Source organism: Microcebus murinus, chromosome 2 (assembly GCF_040939455.1).
Source record: "Microcebus murinus isolate Inina chromosome 2, M.murinus_Inina_mat1.0, whole genome shotgun sequence".
Taxonomy (NCBI): Eukaryota; Metazoa; Chordata; class Mammalia; order Primates; family Cheirogaleidae; genus Microcebus; species Microcebus murinus.
The window spans coordinates 12,296,946-12,314,495 of NC_134105.1; the positions used below are offsets into that span (position 1 = coordinate 12,296,946).

Sequence of the window (17,550 nt, forward strand, 5' to 3'; positions counted from 1 at the left end):
ACCGAGGGAGGAGTACCCACAACGGGCCTGCTAATTATCCCTCCTGTTGGTGACAGATGGCTTCGTTCTAACACATGGGTTTCCCTTTCAGTCAGCTTGTAGGGACAGCAGCCCCACAGAAAAAGGGGAAAAACCCCAACTTTAAAACTGTGTTTTTTCTTGTGTTGGCAGAAGGGATGGGCTGATAATTCCTGCTTTCCTTTGGCCATCCTGGAAGGATGTTGTTCTCGTCCGAGGCCTGCTCTTCTGTGCGCAGAAGCCTGGGATCCAGCAGGGTCAGGCTGCCCTGGAAGGTAACCAGGAGGAATCCTGGTGGCCTGACAGCCCTTGTCAACACCATCCAGTGACCAGTTCAAAAGCACCAGGTGGCCTAAGGTTGATCCCCCTCAGTCCCATCCCTTAGCATCCTGTTTCTTCCAGAAAGGGAAAACAATGAACGGCATTAAAGTTTTATAAGGTGGAACCAGCTGTTTCCACGCCAGCGCCCCACCCTGTGGCCCAGCTCCTACTCCGGGCAGCTTCTCCTTGGCGGTCACATCGACCAGGTCTAAAGTTTCATATGCCGGAGACAAAGGAGGTAAAATGCAAACTCAATTGTGACTTCCTTGTGGGTTTTTATTTTACCCAAAATTTAAAAACTTATTGCAAGAACGTTATTAAAAAAGGGAAATTTAAAAATTAGCCGATAATGCCATAAATCAACTTATCCCATAAATCTGCTGTTTCCAAGTTCCCTGTCTTTGTCCAGACAGTTTTCATATAACCATACGCAGAGCAATAGTGCCATGTTGAGTTCAGCTTTTTCACTTGGCACAGAATCATCAGCACTTTTCCATGGAGCCACATGATCTCCATCATCAATTCAAACAGGACAGTATTCCATTGGATTGTATCCTAATTTACAGTTCATTTGACGTCTAATAAATGAACGATAGCAACATGTTAAAGGCGATGCTGTTGGTTTCTCGCTTTGAACCTGCTCCCTCTCTGCATCGGGGTGTTCCCGGTTGAGGTGAGGCGGACGTGCTGAGACCTGGCTGCTGTAGGAATGGCCCGAACACCACAACAATTCAAGAATGGACTTGCACTCCAATCACCAAAAGGGATCTCCAGGGACTTGAGCGGCCACAAGTCTCAACCTGATCCCCCAAGACAAAGGGAGCAGGGGACGGAGTGATTAGAAAGGCTCCTTCTAGGATCAGGAGCCCCGACAGGCCTCTCTGGCAAGTGTCGTCAGGACGGCTCCGTGCACGATCGGTAGGAGGTGGCTGCAGGGTGCACAGACGGTCACCCTGCTACATGGTTTATGGCATTGTGCTGTGTGTGAAGCATTAATTAAAGAGGGGCCTCAACAAGTTTTTGAAAATTTATTTTTACCTACTGTCCTTTGATCATAATGACATGAAACAAAGAAAAAAATAATTTTTATGTGGTTCACATTTATGAGTTTTTACATAAAGGCTTTTGTGGGTATTTTAAGAATGTGCTAAAATGTTGTCTGAAACCACATAAAGCTATCTGAGGAGTCGCCCGCCAGAACTAACAGCACACACATGGAAGCACTTTAACTGGCCTTTGTATATTTAATGAGTCAAATAGTATTAATATTGTTTAAATGCTAACATGCCATTTCAATAAGGTGGCTCTGCCATAGCCAGTGCCGCGCTCTTGGGCCTTGCACGCCAAGGTGAGTGGCCGACCAAACGCGGGCCGTGGGCCAGCGCTGAAAGAGGCCACAGAGGAGCTGCCCTGCCCGGCCCGGCCCCCGCCCCCACTAGTACTGCAAAACCCCAGCTCTCCAGGTCGTCTCGTGGGATGACCACCGCAGCTCAGCGACCTGGGCTCAAGAGGGAAAGCCCAGAGAGTTCCTGTGCAAGTCTCTGGGCCAGTGGGCAGCACGGAGAACCTTCTTGTAAATGCACAGGCCCAAAGAGAAGAGCGTGGGCTTTCTCTCAGGCCTCCTACCTAAATGAAAAGTCAGACAGCGGGGGCTGAAGTCCAGATAGTCAAGGGGGTGAACGACACGCTCAAATCAGGGCTCCCGTTAGCAGGACAACGCAGGGACAATCTCGGGAAGACCGTGGAAAAGTCACCTTGGACAAGTGTCGAATTGTGAAGTGTGTGTGTGTGGGGAGTGGGTGGGTACCTCAGAAGCTCCAGGAAGATCAAGAGTGGGCAAAACGACAGATCAACCCTGGAATGATGGGGGGGGGAGTGAAACACTGGAATCACCTCTTTGCTGGTGTCCCCCAGGAGCTACCTCCTTCCACTGAGTGCAATTGCTTCCACTATAGTCTTGGTGGCTTTCAAGATGCCCAGAAAGACTGGGGTGGGTGGGGGGGTGGGGGTGTGTGTGTGTGTGTGTGTGTGTGTGTTTTTAAGACCAGTCAAGTGCAGCAGTGAGAGGGGGAAAAGAGTACAAGGACTTTATCTGTAACTGACTGAACAATGAACAATCAAGTGGGACAACTCATCGCTGCCTTCTGACCAGCCAAGATTAACGTTTTTTTTTTTTTTTAAAGACAAATGAACACCAGAGAGTTCAGACAACAGGGACTAAGGAGATGGGACTACCTGGGGTTGGAATTCCAAGTTCTGCCATTTGAAAAATAGTATGATGGCTGGGCTCAGTGGCTCATGCCTGTAATCCTAGCACTCTGGGAGACCGAGGCAGGCGGATTGCTCGAGGTCAGGAGTTCGAAACCAGCCTGAGCAAGAGCCAGACCCTGTCTCTACTATAAATACAAAGAAATTAATTGGCCAACTAATAGATATAGAAAAAATTAGCCAGGCATGGTGACGCATGCCTGTAGTCCCAGCTACTCGGGAGGCTGAGGCAGGAGGATCGCTTGAGCCCAGGAGTTTGAGGTTGCTGTGAGCTAGGCTGACGCCACGGCACTCACTCTAGCCTGGGCATCAAAGTGAGACTCTGTCTCAAAAAAAAAAAACATATGTTGATCACAACAGGCAAGATACAGTTTCACACCCTCCAAATGATCAGCAAAACCAGGGGCACTGCTGAGCAGGACCTCCGACGGCAATGCCCGGCCATCTACCAGCACAGCCAATGACAGTTAAACATCTGGCTGAGTTTATTCTGCGTTGTTGGCTGGATCCCTAAACTTGGACCAGCTAAAAGCCTAATGTGTCAGTAATTCTTTTTTTCTCAGAGTTCTGGGTCGTTTCTCCCTGAAAAATCATTCTTCCAGTTGAATAATGTCATAGTCACGTACATAGATTCTATGTCCATAACTCTTCAACCACAGGACTTCTGGGGGGAAGGAGAAAAAAGAGAAAACATAATACTTCACACTCGAAATGACCTACTTCACAAAAGCAAGAAGAAAAGAAAATATTTCAGCTCCAAAAGCTTTATGGGGTGTTTCAGGCCGAGGTGAGCATGGAGACCCAGGATGGAAACTTGTTCCGGGAATCTGAGCTGCAGCTATGAGTTGCCAATCCCCAGGCCTGGCCAGCGCCGGGCTGTGAGCAGCAGGGGGGACGGGGCTGGGAGGGACTCTGAGGTTGGCCTTTGCTCCTTCCTTTCAAGTGGCCTCCTGGGAGTGTGGCAGGATTCGTGGTTCGAATACAAAGGCTCTCAACAGGTAATGAGTCACATGCCACAACCTGCCACAAAAGAACCAGGGCCAGGACAGACCTGCTGGGAGCAGGGCTTCCCAGCACTGGCCAGGAAACACTCTCTGTGGTTCTTGGGTTCGCTCAGCCTCTCGGCCATTTCCGGGTGGGCCCCTTCACAGGGCTGGGCTCAGGCCCAGAAGGCTGGAGCAGACTTGGATCGCTGGCCCTGGGTAAACCCCGCAGATGCAGGGATGAGTTTTTTCCCCTGTAGTGGGTTTTATTAAGCAAAGCCAAGGGGAAGGCCAGGAGTATTTATTTGGCACCAACATGGTACCAAAGACCGTTCTCTCGTTTGTAATATCAAAGGGCTGGGTTGGAGGCCAGGCCGGAGGAGCTCTCCCAGCTCTGACACTGCAGGGTTTGGTGGCTGCACCAGGGCCTGTAAGAGGCCGACTGAGCACTACGGGGCAGGTTCCTAGCATCTCAGTCTCTGTCAAAGCTCTGCTGCTCACACATCTCCAGTTGCAGCCAACTTACCACATTCCCAAGGCAAACTTTTCTGTTTTTTTTTTTTTTTTTTTAAAGACAGAGTCTCGCTTTGTTGCCCAGGCTAGAGTGAGTGCCGTGGTGTCAGCCTAGCTCACAGCAACCTCAGACTCCTGGGCTCAAGCGATCCTGCTGCCTCAGCCTCCCGAGTAGCTGGGACTACAGGCATGCGCCACCATGCCCAGCTAATTTTTCCTATATCTATTAGTTGGCCAATTAATTTCTTTGTATTTATAGTAGAGACGGGGTCTCGCTCTTGCTCAGGCTGGTTTCGAACTCCTGACCTCGAGCAATCCGCCTGCCTCGGCCTCCAGAGTGCTAGGATTATGGGCGTGAGCCACCGGGCCTGGCCAACTTTTCTGTTTTAAACAATTCAAATTGTCCTCTTTGGACTTGAGTGAAAACTTCTACCTATTGCCTTCTGGAACCACACAAAACAAGAACTTAATACTCTTTCCTCATCTAGTTCTTTTAAACAGCTAACACTGTTTAAACAGCACCCCAAGATTATTCTTTTTCAGCCTCTCATTCTTACTTTCTTCCCCTAAGTGCCTATACCTGATGTATCCTCCTGCACACACTCCAGGTCGCTGGTGTTCTTAAGGATGTGAGAACAGAAAACAATGCCCTGAGTGTTAATCAGTGCATGGAGACTAGCACATCTCTTGGCATAGAAGCCACTTCTTCCAGAAGGACCCAAGACGAAATTAGCTTTCCTGGCAATCACGCCTCACTCGATGGATGTTTTTTCTTCTGTGCTGCCATGAAATCGTCTCTCACATCCTACGCTTGGGAACTTGGTATACGGGACTGGAGAGTATCACTCTCTACTCAAATTTGTTACGTATGATTCTCATAGACACAGCTTTAACATTTCAACTTATCTTCTGGGATTCTGAATGTGCTGTCATCTGCATCCTATCTAAGCCGTCCTTCCCTGGAGGTCTCCGTGCACAAAATATATATGTGAAAGCACGAGGCAACGCAAATGAGTACATAACTGAGTTCCAGACTGTGTGGACTGGCTCTCTGTGCTAGAGAATTCCAAGGCTTTCTAGAAAGGGTACTGGCAGCCAGGGTGAAGGCTCCTGTGCAGAAACAGTGGACTAGGAAGGGGGGCTATGGTCTGGGCGCTTCTTTCTCGCTGGGGGACAGTGGCAAGCCGAGAATACCCACAGCCTCTCCTGGAGCTGAGGGCCCTGCTGGGGCTTATGAGGGAGGGACAGAGGGGGCATATGAGGTGGGGTTGGCTGAAATGCTATTAATGGCTAAAGAGTTCAGACTAAAAATTTTAAAATGTTGGTGCAACTGAAACCAGTAGAATCCCTCTATTATTTGGTGCCAATAAGCTAGGAACACTGGCTCTCAAAATGTCCCAAGTTGTGAAATTCACGAGATTCTTCTTTTCCTATCCTATGTTTTTCCGTCATGGAGATGGTTTGTTCTGCTTTTGAGATCGCACCAAGTAGTAACAGCGAGACCCTGAGAAATAAATGGTTGTGATGGACGCTTTGCTGTAACTAGTGCTTGGTCACTCGGGTGTTAGTTCAAACAGAAACGATGGATTTTATGGCAAAGAGAGAGAACAAAACCCACAAGCAGAGCCATTCCACCAGCGCTGAGGTTCTGGCCCAAAGACAATACCTTCTTGTTTTCTCCTAGCCTAAAAAGGAAACGAAAATCCGCAGCTATCAGCAGTAGTTTGTTTTTCTGATCGTCCTTAACATCCTTACAACATAAAAAGGGCACCCAGTACTCACAGGTGGGAACAATTCAATTCCACCCTGGGGGGAAAAAAGAAAACTCTCCAATTTGCTCGGAACAACCCAGCCCCCTTCCTTGCAGTGTAGACCAACATTCCTTTTTTGTCCATTGGCTCCAACGTGGCCACGTTCAAGAAGCTGAGTGTGTCCCCTGTCCAGAGAAGGGCATCAGTGCTGCCCAACAGGCACAGCTGTGCAAAGTCCAGACAGCTGCAGACAGCACACAGCAGGCTGGGAAACGTGGGTTCCCTTCCTTATGCTAGGTGTCCCAGCCTTCATCCAGGGGTGCCTCTGGAAAACAAGCTCATGCAGGCATAAGGGGCTGGTCCGATGGTAGTGGGTTATCAGAACTTATTAACATTAGTGTCACTAAAGTGGGTATTCAACCCCCCACTGCTAAATATGACTGGCTTTAAAAAAAAAAAAAAAAAAGGCAGGCACAAGGAAGACCACGAAACAACAGATCAGAAGTCCTTGCCTGGCAGAGTAGGCACTCGACAACCCAGTGGCTGCTGCTTTTCATCAGGCTCTTTCTCTCCGGGCTCAGGAGAAGACGACCCAGCCGGGCCCTGAACCGCCAGGAAGCATCACTCAGAAACACGAGGTGCTGCTTGCTGCGAGAGCCCCTACCCACAGGCCCAGGGATAGGACTCAGCTCCGCACAAAACGGAGAAAGAAAGATCAGCACTTGGCTTTGGGCGGGCCACGTCCATATCAGATGCTGAAACCCAACCGCCCTTGTTTGTGTGTTGAGACCAGCTGTTTTCACCACAGTTTAAGGAACGTGGCCCAGAGTCTGCCTGTGGACACAGGACAGGTATTCGGCGGAAATTCCTTCCAGTACACACAGGTGCAACAATCCCCTGAGCAAACATACCAATCGGCTTAGGCATGTGCGACTTTAATGCCAGTTGCACTTAGAAGTGCACATCTGGACGGCGGCTGCCGCACTTTATAGCCTTTCTTTACGAGGTTTTTATTTTTTTACTTAAAGAGAAATAATGAAGGCTCTCTGGAAACAATGGTGCTGCTGGCGTGGCCGCCAATCTGGCTCTGGGATCTGACTGAACCGTCCACACTCAGCACCAGCACAACCGTCTTTTGTACGCTGGACTACTGGTGACACTACTGCTAGCCCCACATGGCCACTTTATGAGAGCCCCAACAGTCAGGACTTTCTAGGGCTTCAAAGCCATCACTCTCATTAAAGCTGCTATTGTTTAAGAACCCATTCTGTGTTGGGGCACTGCGCATATTATTTCACAGTTAAGAAAACTGTAACCCAGAGAGATAAGGAATGTGGCCAAGCCAGAGGGCTAAGAAGTGGGGAGCTGGGAGTGGATGTCAGGTCTGGTTGGCCCCAGAGCCAGTGTTCTGTCCCCAAGCCAGGCTGCCTGGCCATCCTGAGACACCCCAGCTATGGTGGGAGGTACCTCCTGGAGCACATGCTGCTTCACAGGAGAGAGAGGTCAGGGAAGGAAAGGAGCCCCCTGGATGGCCCACAATCGGGACACCACTCAGAACCCTGCACTGGGAGTTCCAGAAAGGAGAGTCCTCTGCCTCAGCAGCCAGGGGCTGTAGGCTGAGCTTCTGCAAGACCGCCTGTCCCTGATACTCATACAGAGCAGCTCTCCACTGCGGGAGCCTGGGCCACAGCTCAGGCAGGGGGTGGGGGGCTGTGCAGGGCCTCTGGCAGGACAAGGAGCCTGACCACGGGACGGGGCTGGTCCCTGCTTCCAGCGGGGGTTTCACCCCAGCCACCCAAGTGTGACTGTGTGCCATATGGTTACAGGAACCCACGAATTCTGGAGGCATCAGAGTCACTGATGCTGACTCAGGGGATGTTTATGAGTGAACCTGTTTTCTGCACACTCTTGTTTTCCATTTAACTTTCTTTTAGTGGATGAAAATCAGACAGCACGTACCAAGGCCTGTAGCTTTCAGATGCCAGATGAAGGGTACCTGCAGTGAATGCTCCAGTCGCTAGCCCCAGGGTGGGGCAAGCCTGTCTAGGCCCACTCTTCAGGGGCTCTAGAACCGTAGCAGATACCCCCGCTTAGGAGGAGTGGTCATGAAAAAGCTGAAACTCACCCTGCAAGGGCAGGGAGCAGGCTCAGCTCTGCCCCCCACAAGCCGAGAGGGCTCCCCGAGACCTCTCTCCCTACCCAATGACAACAACACAACTGAGGTGAGCTTGGGTTTCCCCATCAACTGCTTCCAGCACTTTCACGTGAACCCGAGGCTCACGCGAATGCTAATTACACTGATGACAAGCTGAAAGCCAGAGCCGACGTCCTGGAGCGTAAGATGTGCAGTAGGTGGTGCCCATCATGGGATCCTCCTGGAGACCTTCGTCTGGGAACAGGCCCTACCTCTGGGCAAGGAAAAGAACACAGACCTATCTGAAGGGGCAGGCAGTGCAGGTGGATGTGCCCAACCAAACGCTTCCTCCTGCTCCAGAACATTCCTCTACACAGCTGCTCCCACCCACAGCCCAGGCCTGGCCGTTTCTGGTGGTGGAAGGCACTGTGGAGCCTTGAGTCGCAGCTCTCACCCAGCCAGGCCAAGGGAAGGGGCCCTCCACCCCAGGTGACTGATTGGGGTATTTCCAATCCTGGCCTCTCCAACCTGGCCCCCAGAAGATCTCTTAGGATGCGTGTCACAGCCGCCATAGCCCCGGGACTCCTCAGGCTTGTCCCACGTGCCCAGAGTGTCACCCAGAGGTGTGCACCTCTCCTCACTGCCATGTCCTGCTCTGGCCTTCACTCACTGACCACAGCCATCCTGGGACCATCTCGGGACCTGGCCCGTGACTCCTGCTGCTCAGAGCACGGTCCTCCCCTTCAGGTCCCATGGCTGTGCCGGGGCTCCCCCAGTCCACCTGAGGACTGGTGATTCGCTAGGACTCATGGGACTCAGCAGAGCTGTGCTCACAGATGACATTTGTTACAGTCAAGGACACACAGCAGTCAGCCCAGGGAAAGGCACATGGGCTAAAGTCCTGAGAAACCAGGCACAAGCTCTCAATGCCCCACTCAAGGAGTCACACAAGATGTGCTTAACTCCCCCAGTGACAAGCTATGACAACAGGCGTGAAGTGCTGTCTTCCGGGGAAGCCCATTAGCAACTCGGTGCCCAGGGTTTTATTGGTTAGCAACCTCTACCCGGCACACAGTAAAGTTCAGACCCCCAGAAGTTGGTGCAAGCCATGCTGCCTGCACACACAGTGTGTGCGCCCTGAGCCACTCTCACCAGGGAATGACGCCAGTCATGGGCCAAGCCTGCAAGTAGCCCTCTGAAGGGCAGCGGTCTCAGAGCCGCTCTGCTAATCTCGCCTGCAGAAGGGCAAACCCGCTGTAACCCACCCAAGGTCCCTTCCTCAGCAGGCGTCTGCTCTTCCCCACCTCAGCACCTGGCTTTTGTCCCAGCACAGCATTTGCCAAATTGTGCGTTCACTTGTTCCTTTGTGCGCTTCCTCAGCCCTATTAACACGGCAGCCCTGTGAGGGAGGGGCTGCTGCGCCAACTCGCTCACTGCGACCCTGGTGCGTGGCAGCAGCCCTGGCAGCTCTCGGCAAGCACGCGGTGCGTGATCCTGAGGGCTCTCCAGGCACCACAGACAGGAATGCCCAGCATCTTTGTCCGCCGCGCTGCACCCTACTGAGGTGCCCCAAGCAGGAACGATCAACTCCACGTTCAAGACAGAGATTTGTCCTCCAAGTCTCGCTGCGGGTGGTGGCAGAGCCACATCCAGAATCCACAGCCCCTCACACGGTGGTGGCATCACGCAGCCTGCTTCCTTACCAAGGCTGTCACCAAACAGCTGATATCCACAGTCGAAAACGCACAGAATACGGGACAGTGTAACTGCTGCACCAGTAAAATGACCCTGTCGCCCCAGCCGCTTGAGGGCCACTCAGTGGACAGGAGGAGACAGTGCCGCAGGGGCCTGTGGACAGCACCTCACTTACTGAGTGCCCCTCGGTCCCGCAGGACGGGCAAGAAACAGAGGCTTGGAGAAGCCAGCTCACTTGCCCAGCGAGCAGGGCAGAATGGAGGAACAAGTCCAAACCCTTCCTGAAGCCAGGGTCCTCCCTGCTCTGTGTCTGGGCCTCAGATGCCACCGTGGGGGCCAGAGCTCCTGCTGGGAGGGCACAGAGCACCTCTGCAGCTCAATTACCTGCCCCCACACACTTCTGCACCATTTCCTCAGAAAATCCCCCTGCCACGGCAATGCCCCAGTAAAGGGGGCAGCTGGAATTTATAGTTTCAAGGACACAGGAAACCTGGTGATAGTTTCTCACACACAAACACGGACGCCCTGCCCTTTCTGGGCCAGTGTTCCTGAAACGTCGTCTGACCAGAGGGATGGAGGATGGAAAAAAGGAGCGGGAACAACCACAGTTCTAAAGTGGCCCAGGGATAGGAGACGGGGAGCGGCGTGGGGAGCCCAGGTAAGGCCCGTCTTCCAACACTGGCCGCTCCTGCAGAGTCCCGCGGGCCCTGGGACTGCCACAGGGACGCCAGCCTCATTTCACTCTGTAAACTTGTTCCAGACAAGGAGGGTTGATTGGAAAAGCTAATTAAAGCTTTTGAAGATTATCTCAGACCCGAAGCAAGGGAGAACACAAAACGCCTCCCCACCCTGCTCCTCCACCCCCCAGACTCTGGCCTTCGTTAAGCTTTGATTTCAATCAATTGCACACCCACTAAAATTAACTTATAAGGCCAATAAATTGCAACCGCATGTTTGAAGGTATTATCTGCTCCAAGCCAAGAGCCAAGGATTGCAGAGCACGGGGCAAGATGTCTGGCGCAGATGGGAGTAATCATCTCGGGAAAAAAGCAGTGCCAGCTCTTCGGTCAGAACATCTGGTCTCGGGCAGAGCCCGCGCCGACAGAGGCCAGGGCGAGACCCAAAGTGAAAGCTCGAGCAGGGAAGGTTTCCTGTTTTCTCTGGGAAGCTGGAAAATCAAAGCACTGATCAGGGGGTTCGGGGCAGCCAGTGGGGGATCACACGGCATGCAGGGTTTTTCTGGCAGCTGGGTGCTGGCCCTACCGCGGTGGCTCCACTCTAAGTCTCTCCCAAGAAGGATGGAACACTTAGGTCAAGCAAGGAGGTTTTGTGACCCATGAGCTGCACTAGGCTTGGGCCCGAAAAGGCAGAGTCAACTCTGCCGGGACAGAACATCAAGTGACCCCACGAGCCAGCGCCCAGGAGTCTGCCCTCTCTGCCGCCTTCCCCACTGCTCTGGCACTTAGTTCTAGTGACGCTCCCTGCATTGAGCCAGACCCGTTAAGGAGAGGCAGAAACCATGGCAGAGGGAAATGAGAGTAGCCTAGAGGTGGGTTCCAGGTGGGAGGGGGCTGGCTGGGGGAGCAAAGTGATGAAATCGAAGAGGACTTGAGAGCAGACAAGACCCTTACCCAGCCCCAGCACTCCGGCATAATGTGCCTGTCATCTCCTAAGCATTTTCAGTAAACTGACTCTTCTAATCTAACAACAGGGTTGTTGGGCAGCACTACCCACAGCTGCCTGCCAGTTACTCGCACGGGGGAAAGTACTAACGACTCTGATCCCTTGCTGCTGCTAAGGATGGCAAAGAAGGGAACAGACAAATGTGAGAAGACCCAGGCGAACATGCAGCAGGGACCCAAAAGAGGAGGGGGCCAGGAGGAGGAGGACCCAGGAGGAGAGGGGGCCCAGGCACTGCTGGACTTCAAAGAGGGCCGTGGAGCACATGTGTCTGCCCACCTCAGGAGTCATACCGCCCAAATGCTGGCCCTTTTAATCCACAGTTGAGAAGTGCTGTGCACAGGCCAGGGGAGAAGGGGGTATCACATCCCCATTGGGGCTATGAGCCAGAAGGGCTGCTGGTCACTCTGACCACACTGACTCCACGTGCTGATGAGTAATTCCAATTCCCTGCAAAGTCAAAGCCATTACAGACCTAGGGATCAGAGCCAGCACCCGAGACAGAATCCAAGTCTCTCCCTCAGGATTCAGGGAAGATGATTCTGTCCCTGTGGCAGAGGGAACCTCTGGGGAGACATGAGGGTCCCCGCTCTGGGAAGGCGGGTGTGGGCTGTGGACTGCCTGGGTCCTGCCGACATCTCCCCTTCCACTTGTCTTTTTTTTTTTTTTTTTTTTGAGACAGAGTCTCACTCTGTTCCTCAGGCTAGAGTGTCATGGTGTCAGCCTAGCTCACAGCAACCTCAAACTCCTGGGCTCAAGCGAACCTCCTGCCTCAGCCTCCTGAGTAGCTGGGACCACAGGCATGCGCTACCATGCCTGGCTAATTTTTTCTATATATTTTTAGTTGGACAATTAATTTCTTTCTATTTTTAGTAGAGACGGGGTCTTGCTCTGGCTCAGGCTGGTCTCGAACGCCTGAGCTCAAACGATCCGCCCACCTTGGCCTACCAGAGTGCTAGGACTACAGGCGTGAGCCACCGCGCCTGGCCTTCCACTTGTCTTTTTAAGAAGAAATCCAAGGAGCGTGGGCAAGGCTACTGGGATACCGGGCAAAGGAGGAGAGGAAGCAGGCGGCTTCCTCATGCCGTGTGTGTGTGTGGCGTGCCTACAGGAGCTGCATCTGCGACAATAAGCATGCCTGCACACAACAGGCCCGATTTTAAGGCAGGAACCAACGGGGGCTTGGCAGTGCAGTGGCCAGAAAGGGCCCCAAGGCCTCTTCTGGTCAAATCTGTGTGAGTGGCAGGGCCAGTGGCTCACGCCTATAATCCTAGTACCAAGGGAGGCCGAGGCAAATGATCGCTTGAGCTCAGGAGTATGAGACCAACCTGAGCAAGAGTGAGACCTTGTCTCTACTAAAAATAGAAAAATTAGCCGGGCATGGTGGCGCATGCCTGTACTCCCAGCTACTCAAGAGGCTGAGGCAGGAAGATGGCTTGAGCCCAGGAGTCTGAGGTTGCTGTGAGCTATGACGACACCATTGCACTCTACCTGGAGGGAAAGAGTAAGACTCTGCCTCAAAAAAATAAAAAAGAAAAAGAAAAAAATAGATATCTGTGTGAGCAAAGCCCAGCATGACGCCACCTTCCCAGTACAAAGCGAAAGTTCTCCGCAGCACACGGTCCCCAGGAGAGGACTCCGAGCTCCAGCCTGGCCCGGGTCTGGCAGTTTTTAGTCATCTGACCAGGGGTGGGGGCTGGTGCTCGAGAGGCCAGAGCAGAAGCCAAACAGTCCTAACACTGCTACTCAGCAGGACGCAAGCACTGAGGAACTTCTGGGGTCGTCAGGAGCTACAGACCCGGTCAGCACATGAGCTGGGGCTGCTCAACTGCCCCAGCCCCTGCAGGGTGCAGGTCAAGCTCTGGTCTGAACTGGGGGCCCCGGAAGCATGCCCATACGGCCCTCCTGGGCATGACGCCGTGCCCGGCCTGCTCTCAAGGGGGTGGCTTCTCCAGCCGCTCCCTTCTTCTCTGGCTGCCATGAGCTTCCCCAAGGCTCTGGGCGTCTCTCACCAGGCGGGGAGTGCAGGCCATCTTCCCAGTCCCTCACATGGAGGTGAAGTGACCAAAGCCAGCAGACAAGAGGCACTGTCAGTGACACCTCCTCTCAGAGTGACCTTGGCCTGAGCCCATGTGCCAATGTGAACAGAAGATGGGGGAAGAGTCCACAGAAAAGTGGAGGTGGGAGGGAAACAAATGCGTTTCCATGGGAACGGGTCTGTATGGGAGAGCTGGGGTGAAAGATGAAGAACAAGGCACGACCTACTGCCCCTTAACACATGGAACAGCCTGGTCCCTAAAAAACCCCGTGACCAACAGCCAGTGTCCCCCAAGAGACAGGCCTCCTAGCCGACTCCCCTCTGCTCCAAAACCACGGGGAAAAGGGCTCCCACCATTCCAGACCCCTCTGCCCTCTCTGCTGGTCACCGACAACCTCCCGAGACACTGAGAATGGCAAGTTCTGGAGGTGAGCAATGTACCAAGATGTTTTTTAAAAAGAAAAGAAAAAGGAGATCTGTTTTCACAATTTTTACACCAGAAACAGGCTGGCTCATCATGTGTGGTCCAGCTGGGAAAATGTTCCTCACACACGATCTCCGGCGAGTGTTCCTCGGCACACTCTGACAACAGTGGGTGGTTTGAAATTGACGACTCTGGTGTCCCAAATAACAGCTCCAACCACTGTCCCTCGGTGGCCTGTGGTCCCTGTCACACGGGGAGAGCCTGGCCCAGCTGCACCCGGCACTCACAAGGGAAGGAAAGGCATCCCGCCTCCTCCACAGCACCCTGTTCTCTCCGCCTGCCGCTCCCTGGAAGCACCGCCCCGAGGTGCTGGGGACAGAACAGCATCCTCTGGGCCTGGATCCCACCATTACAAACTGTCACAGACCCTTGGAGTCTGGCTGTCCAGTTCAGTCCCCAACTAAGGGCAGGAAGCCACCCCACCACCCCTCCCTTAATTCCCCTGGTCAGTTCACATTCGGAGAAAAGTGTAGGCAAAGACAGGGCACAGAAATAAAGGCCCCCTTAAAAATGAGCACTTCCCAGGAAGGGGAAGGCGTTACAGGACACAGTGGAGAGTCAGACCTGGGGTGCAGAGCCCAGTCTTGCCGTTTTCCAGCTGTAGTAACCACTGAGTACTTCTCTGAGCCTCAGTTTCATCATCTGTTAAATGGGATAACTTCCACACATCTTATTTATAGCCACCAAAAGGATTAAGTGATTATTTTGGGGTCTTTAATGATAACGGGGAAATGCTCAGGCTAACTGCCACTCACGCCCCCAAGGCAGGCACCACCACATGCCATTGCTCATGTGAACAGCGACAGGGGACGGGAGAAAGGGGGAAGCAGCAGTCAGGGGTGGCACTGGGCTCTTCCCCAGTCCGGCCCTCAATGGTAGCATGAGGCAACATGCCTGAAGGACCTTACTGGGGAAATAACACAAACATTTCAGTCTAAAAAATAAGATTCCCCCCCACTCCTGCCCATTTGAACATGGAGCCCAGTAAAAAAACCCTGAGTGCAGCCTCCCAACAGAACAGAAGGGGGCGAGGCCGGGCAACCCCCCCAGGCTTAGGGGACTACACGCATGGCAGGTCTGCTCCCCACGTGGGTCGAGATCTAGCAAACGCTCTCAAACGGGGAACTCTGCACCTCCACCGTCAAACTCAGCAGAAAGGGCAGGCTGTGCTCCTGGAGCGTTCTGAGATGGTGCATGAGGAACTTACAAAGATATGCAAGGGGGCAAATATGCCCAAGTCGCTTTCAAACCTGCCTTTGATTTCAGAGGGACTGAGGGTGTGCACCTGCTGGTTGACAGGCTGTGAGCGCACGTGCGGGGCACCCTGGACACACTGGCATGACCAGCCCCTCTGCCTGGCTGGCCTCTGAGGTCAGACCTCATCCCAGGGTCACCTCCTCGAGAGGCCTTCCCGGACCGCTCCACAAAGGGAGCTCGCGGCCTGCTGCGCTTTTCCCACGGGGAAGGGTGGTGAGGGTCGTGTACGAGGTGCACCCCCGGGGCTCAGGGAGCACCCAGACCGTGGGAGGCTCTCGAGTGTCTGTTGGATACATGGATTACCAGACTCAGGTAAGACAGCCTTACATCCCAGGCCCACCACTTACTGGGTGCGTGAACTTGTGTAAGTTACTGTCAACCCATCTGTAAAAACGTCAAAACTGAGCTTATGGTGCAGTCAAAAACTGAGGGGCTTCTGAGACACACAGATTTGATGCCCTGGCCTTAGACACGCATCTTAATCTTTCTAACCCTTAATTTCTTCATCTGAAAAGTGGGGACTAAAATAGCTATCGTGTGTGTGAAGATTTGAGATCCTGGGTGGGCAATGTCCGGCACCATGTCTTACACACACAGTAGGTACCTGCTGTCAGGAAGATTCAGGATGCAGAGTGACACGCAGCTAAGTATGCACAGAGCAGCACTCTGTGACTGAGTCATCTCATCACCCACCCAGTCATCAAGTGGTGCCCTGTGTCCTGCTACGGGCGGCTCAGAATTTTCGTTAGGTGGGCCAGGCAATAGATTTGAGGGAGACTACTTGGCCTGGCCACACTGTCACTTAGGATTTGCCTATCAACATCACAAGCGCTAAAGTGCACAGGGAGAAAGTAACTCACAGGTCTCGGTACTGGTCAAAGGCATTGTTGGCTTCTACCTCCAGCTTTCTCAGCCTAGCAGATGGCATGGCCCCATCTTCCAAAGGGGGGTCATACTTGTTACTCCATGGTGACCTGGAGGGAAGGAATGAGAAGGACATCACATGAATCGTGGCCTATGAGCAGTGAGCCCAAGCCCCAGCCGTTTGACATTTGAGAGGCAAAGCTGCTGCCTACAGCAAAGATTTTTCCAGGCCCTGGCAACAGACAGGGCTTTCTGGAGGTCTGCGGAGCAAGGGCTCAGATGCAGGTAGACTGGGGTATGCACCTGCGCCCCCTCACCTCTCGCCAGCTGTTTACTTTTTGCAAGTGTCTTAACTCTCTAAGCCACACCTTGCTCGTGTGTAAATGAGGCTACTATTTGCCGCCCACACAGCTGTTAGAAGGACAAAGGAGAAAAGTACGTCAAGTGCCTAGCCCAGAGCCTGACAGACTGTCAGTGCTGCGCAAATGTTAGTTCTTTCTTCTCCCATTTTCTAAGTTTCCTCAGTGTTCACCAGCTTAGTGGTCAACACATGCCTGTCTCTCCTTCCTGATTTGACAGAGGCTCTCGATAAACTTTTATTCCAAAGACCTCGTACAGCAAGTATTAAGAGAGCCGTCAGTTTCAGAAGCAGGCGAGAAACACAGCCCCACAGGGAAACGCTGATTACATTGGAACACTCGAGTGATCGTGTTCCCCACGTGGACAGCGGATAGCTTCTCCAACATCCCAGGGCTACGCACACACATAAAGACTGCGGAGTAATGAGAACCAGTCTTTTCGCAGCCTGAAGACCTGCTGCATTTCTTAAGATGTACTTTGCACATCAGGAAAGCATTTAATCACACAGAGCAGTGGAAAGGGGGTTCTAGGGAAAGATCTACTCATTAATTCCTGCAGGTGGGGTCAGAGGCTGGGTGTTCAGAGAAAGAAGGGGAATTTAAAAGGTGAGAGAGGAATGAAAAGGAGGAGAAGACAATATGGAATTCGGGAAAAGTCTTTTTATACTCTTGGTCTAAACACCTCGATGTTCCCCCTATCAGAAGCCCACACTGCCTTCCTCATTTCCCCTGCTGACAATAAACTTTTAAGCCACTGTGATGCGGGCCTGATGTTAAGGAAAAAAGGTATGATCACTGTCTCTTGAACCCCAGTTTTAAGGAATTCTGTGCAAAGACAAGATCTGCCAGGCACCTACGCCAGTAAATCACGTGGAGATGAAACAAGAATAAGCTGGACGACCTCTTCTACAAGCTGTCCCCAGATATCCTGGCTGGTCCACAAAGGCTAAGCAGAAGATTCGCTGTGCTTGGCGTCCCAGCAGGGTCTCCAGGCAGCAGTTACTGCAGACGCCCTGCCCTCATGCAGAAGGAGCCTTTGGAAACCCCTCTTTCCAAGCTGACCATTCTCCCGCTCACCCCGGCTTCGGCAGAGACTGCGCAAGTGGGGTGGAACCCTCGCCGCTGCCCCACAGCCAGCTCCTGTGGTCACACTGGACCAAGCACATGCCACGGGAAAGAAACTTT

General features: G+C 52.8%; 1 protein-coding gene across 3 annotated transcripts in view; it reads right to left on the reverse strand.

Moving 5' to 3' along the window:
• Positions 1-17,550, reverse strand: part of CAPZB (capping actin protein of muscle Z-line subunit beta) — a 134,987-nt gene that overhangs the window by 18,614 nt on the left and 98,823 nt on the right. For all 3 annotated transcript variants that reach the window (XM_012787689.2, XM_012787688.2, XM_012787687.2), the window contains exon 4: positions 16,003-16,116. In XM_012787689.2, the coding sequence (XP_012643143.1) occupies positions 16,003-16,116 (114 nt within the window). The remainder of the gene's footprint in view (positions 1-16,002; positions 16,117-17,550) is intronic.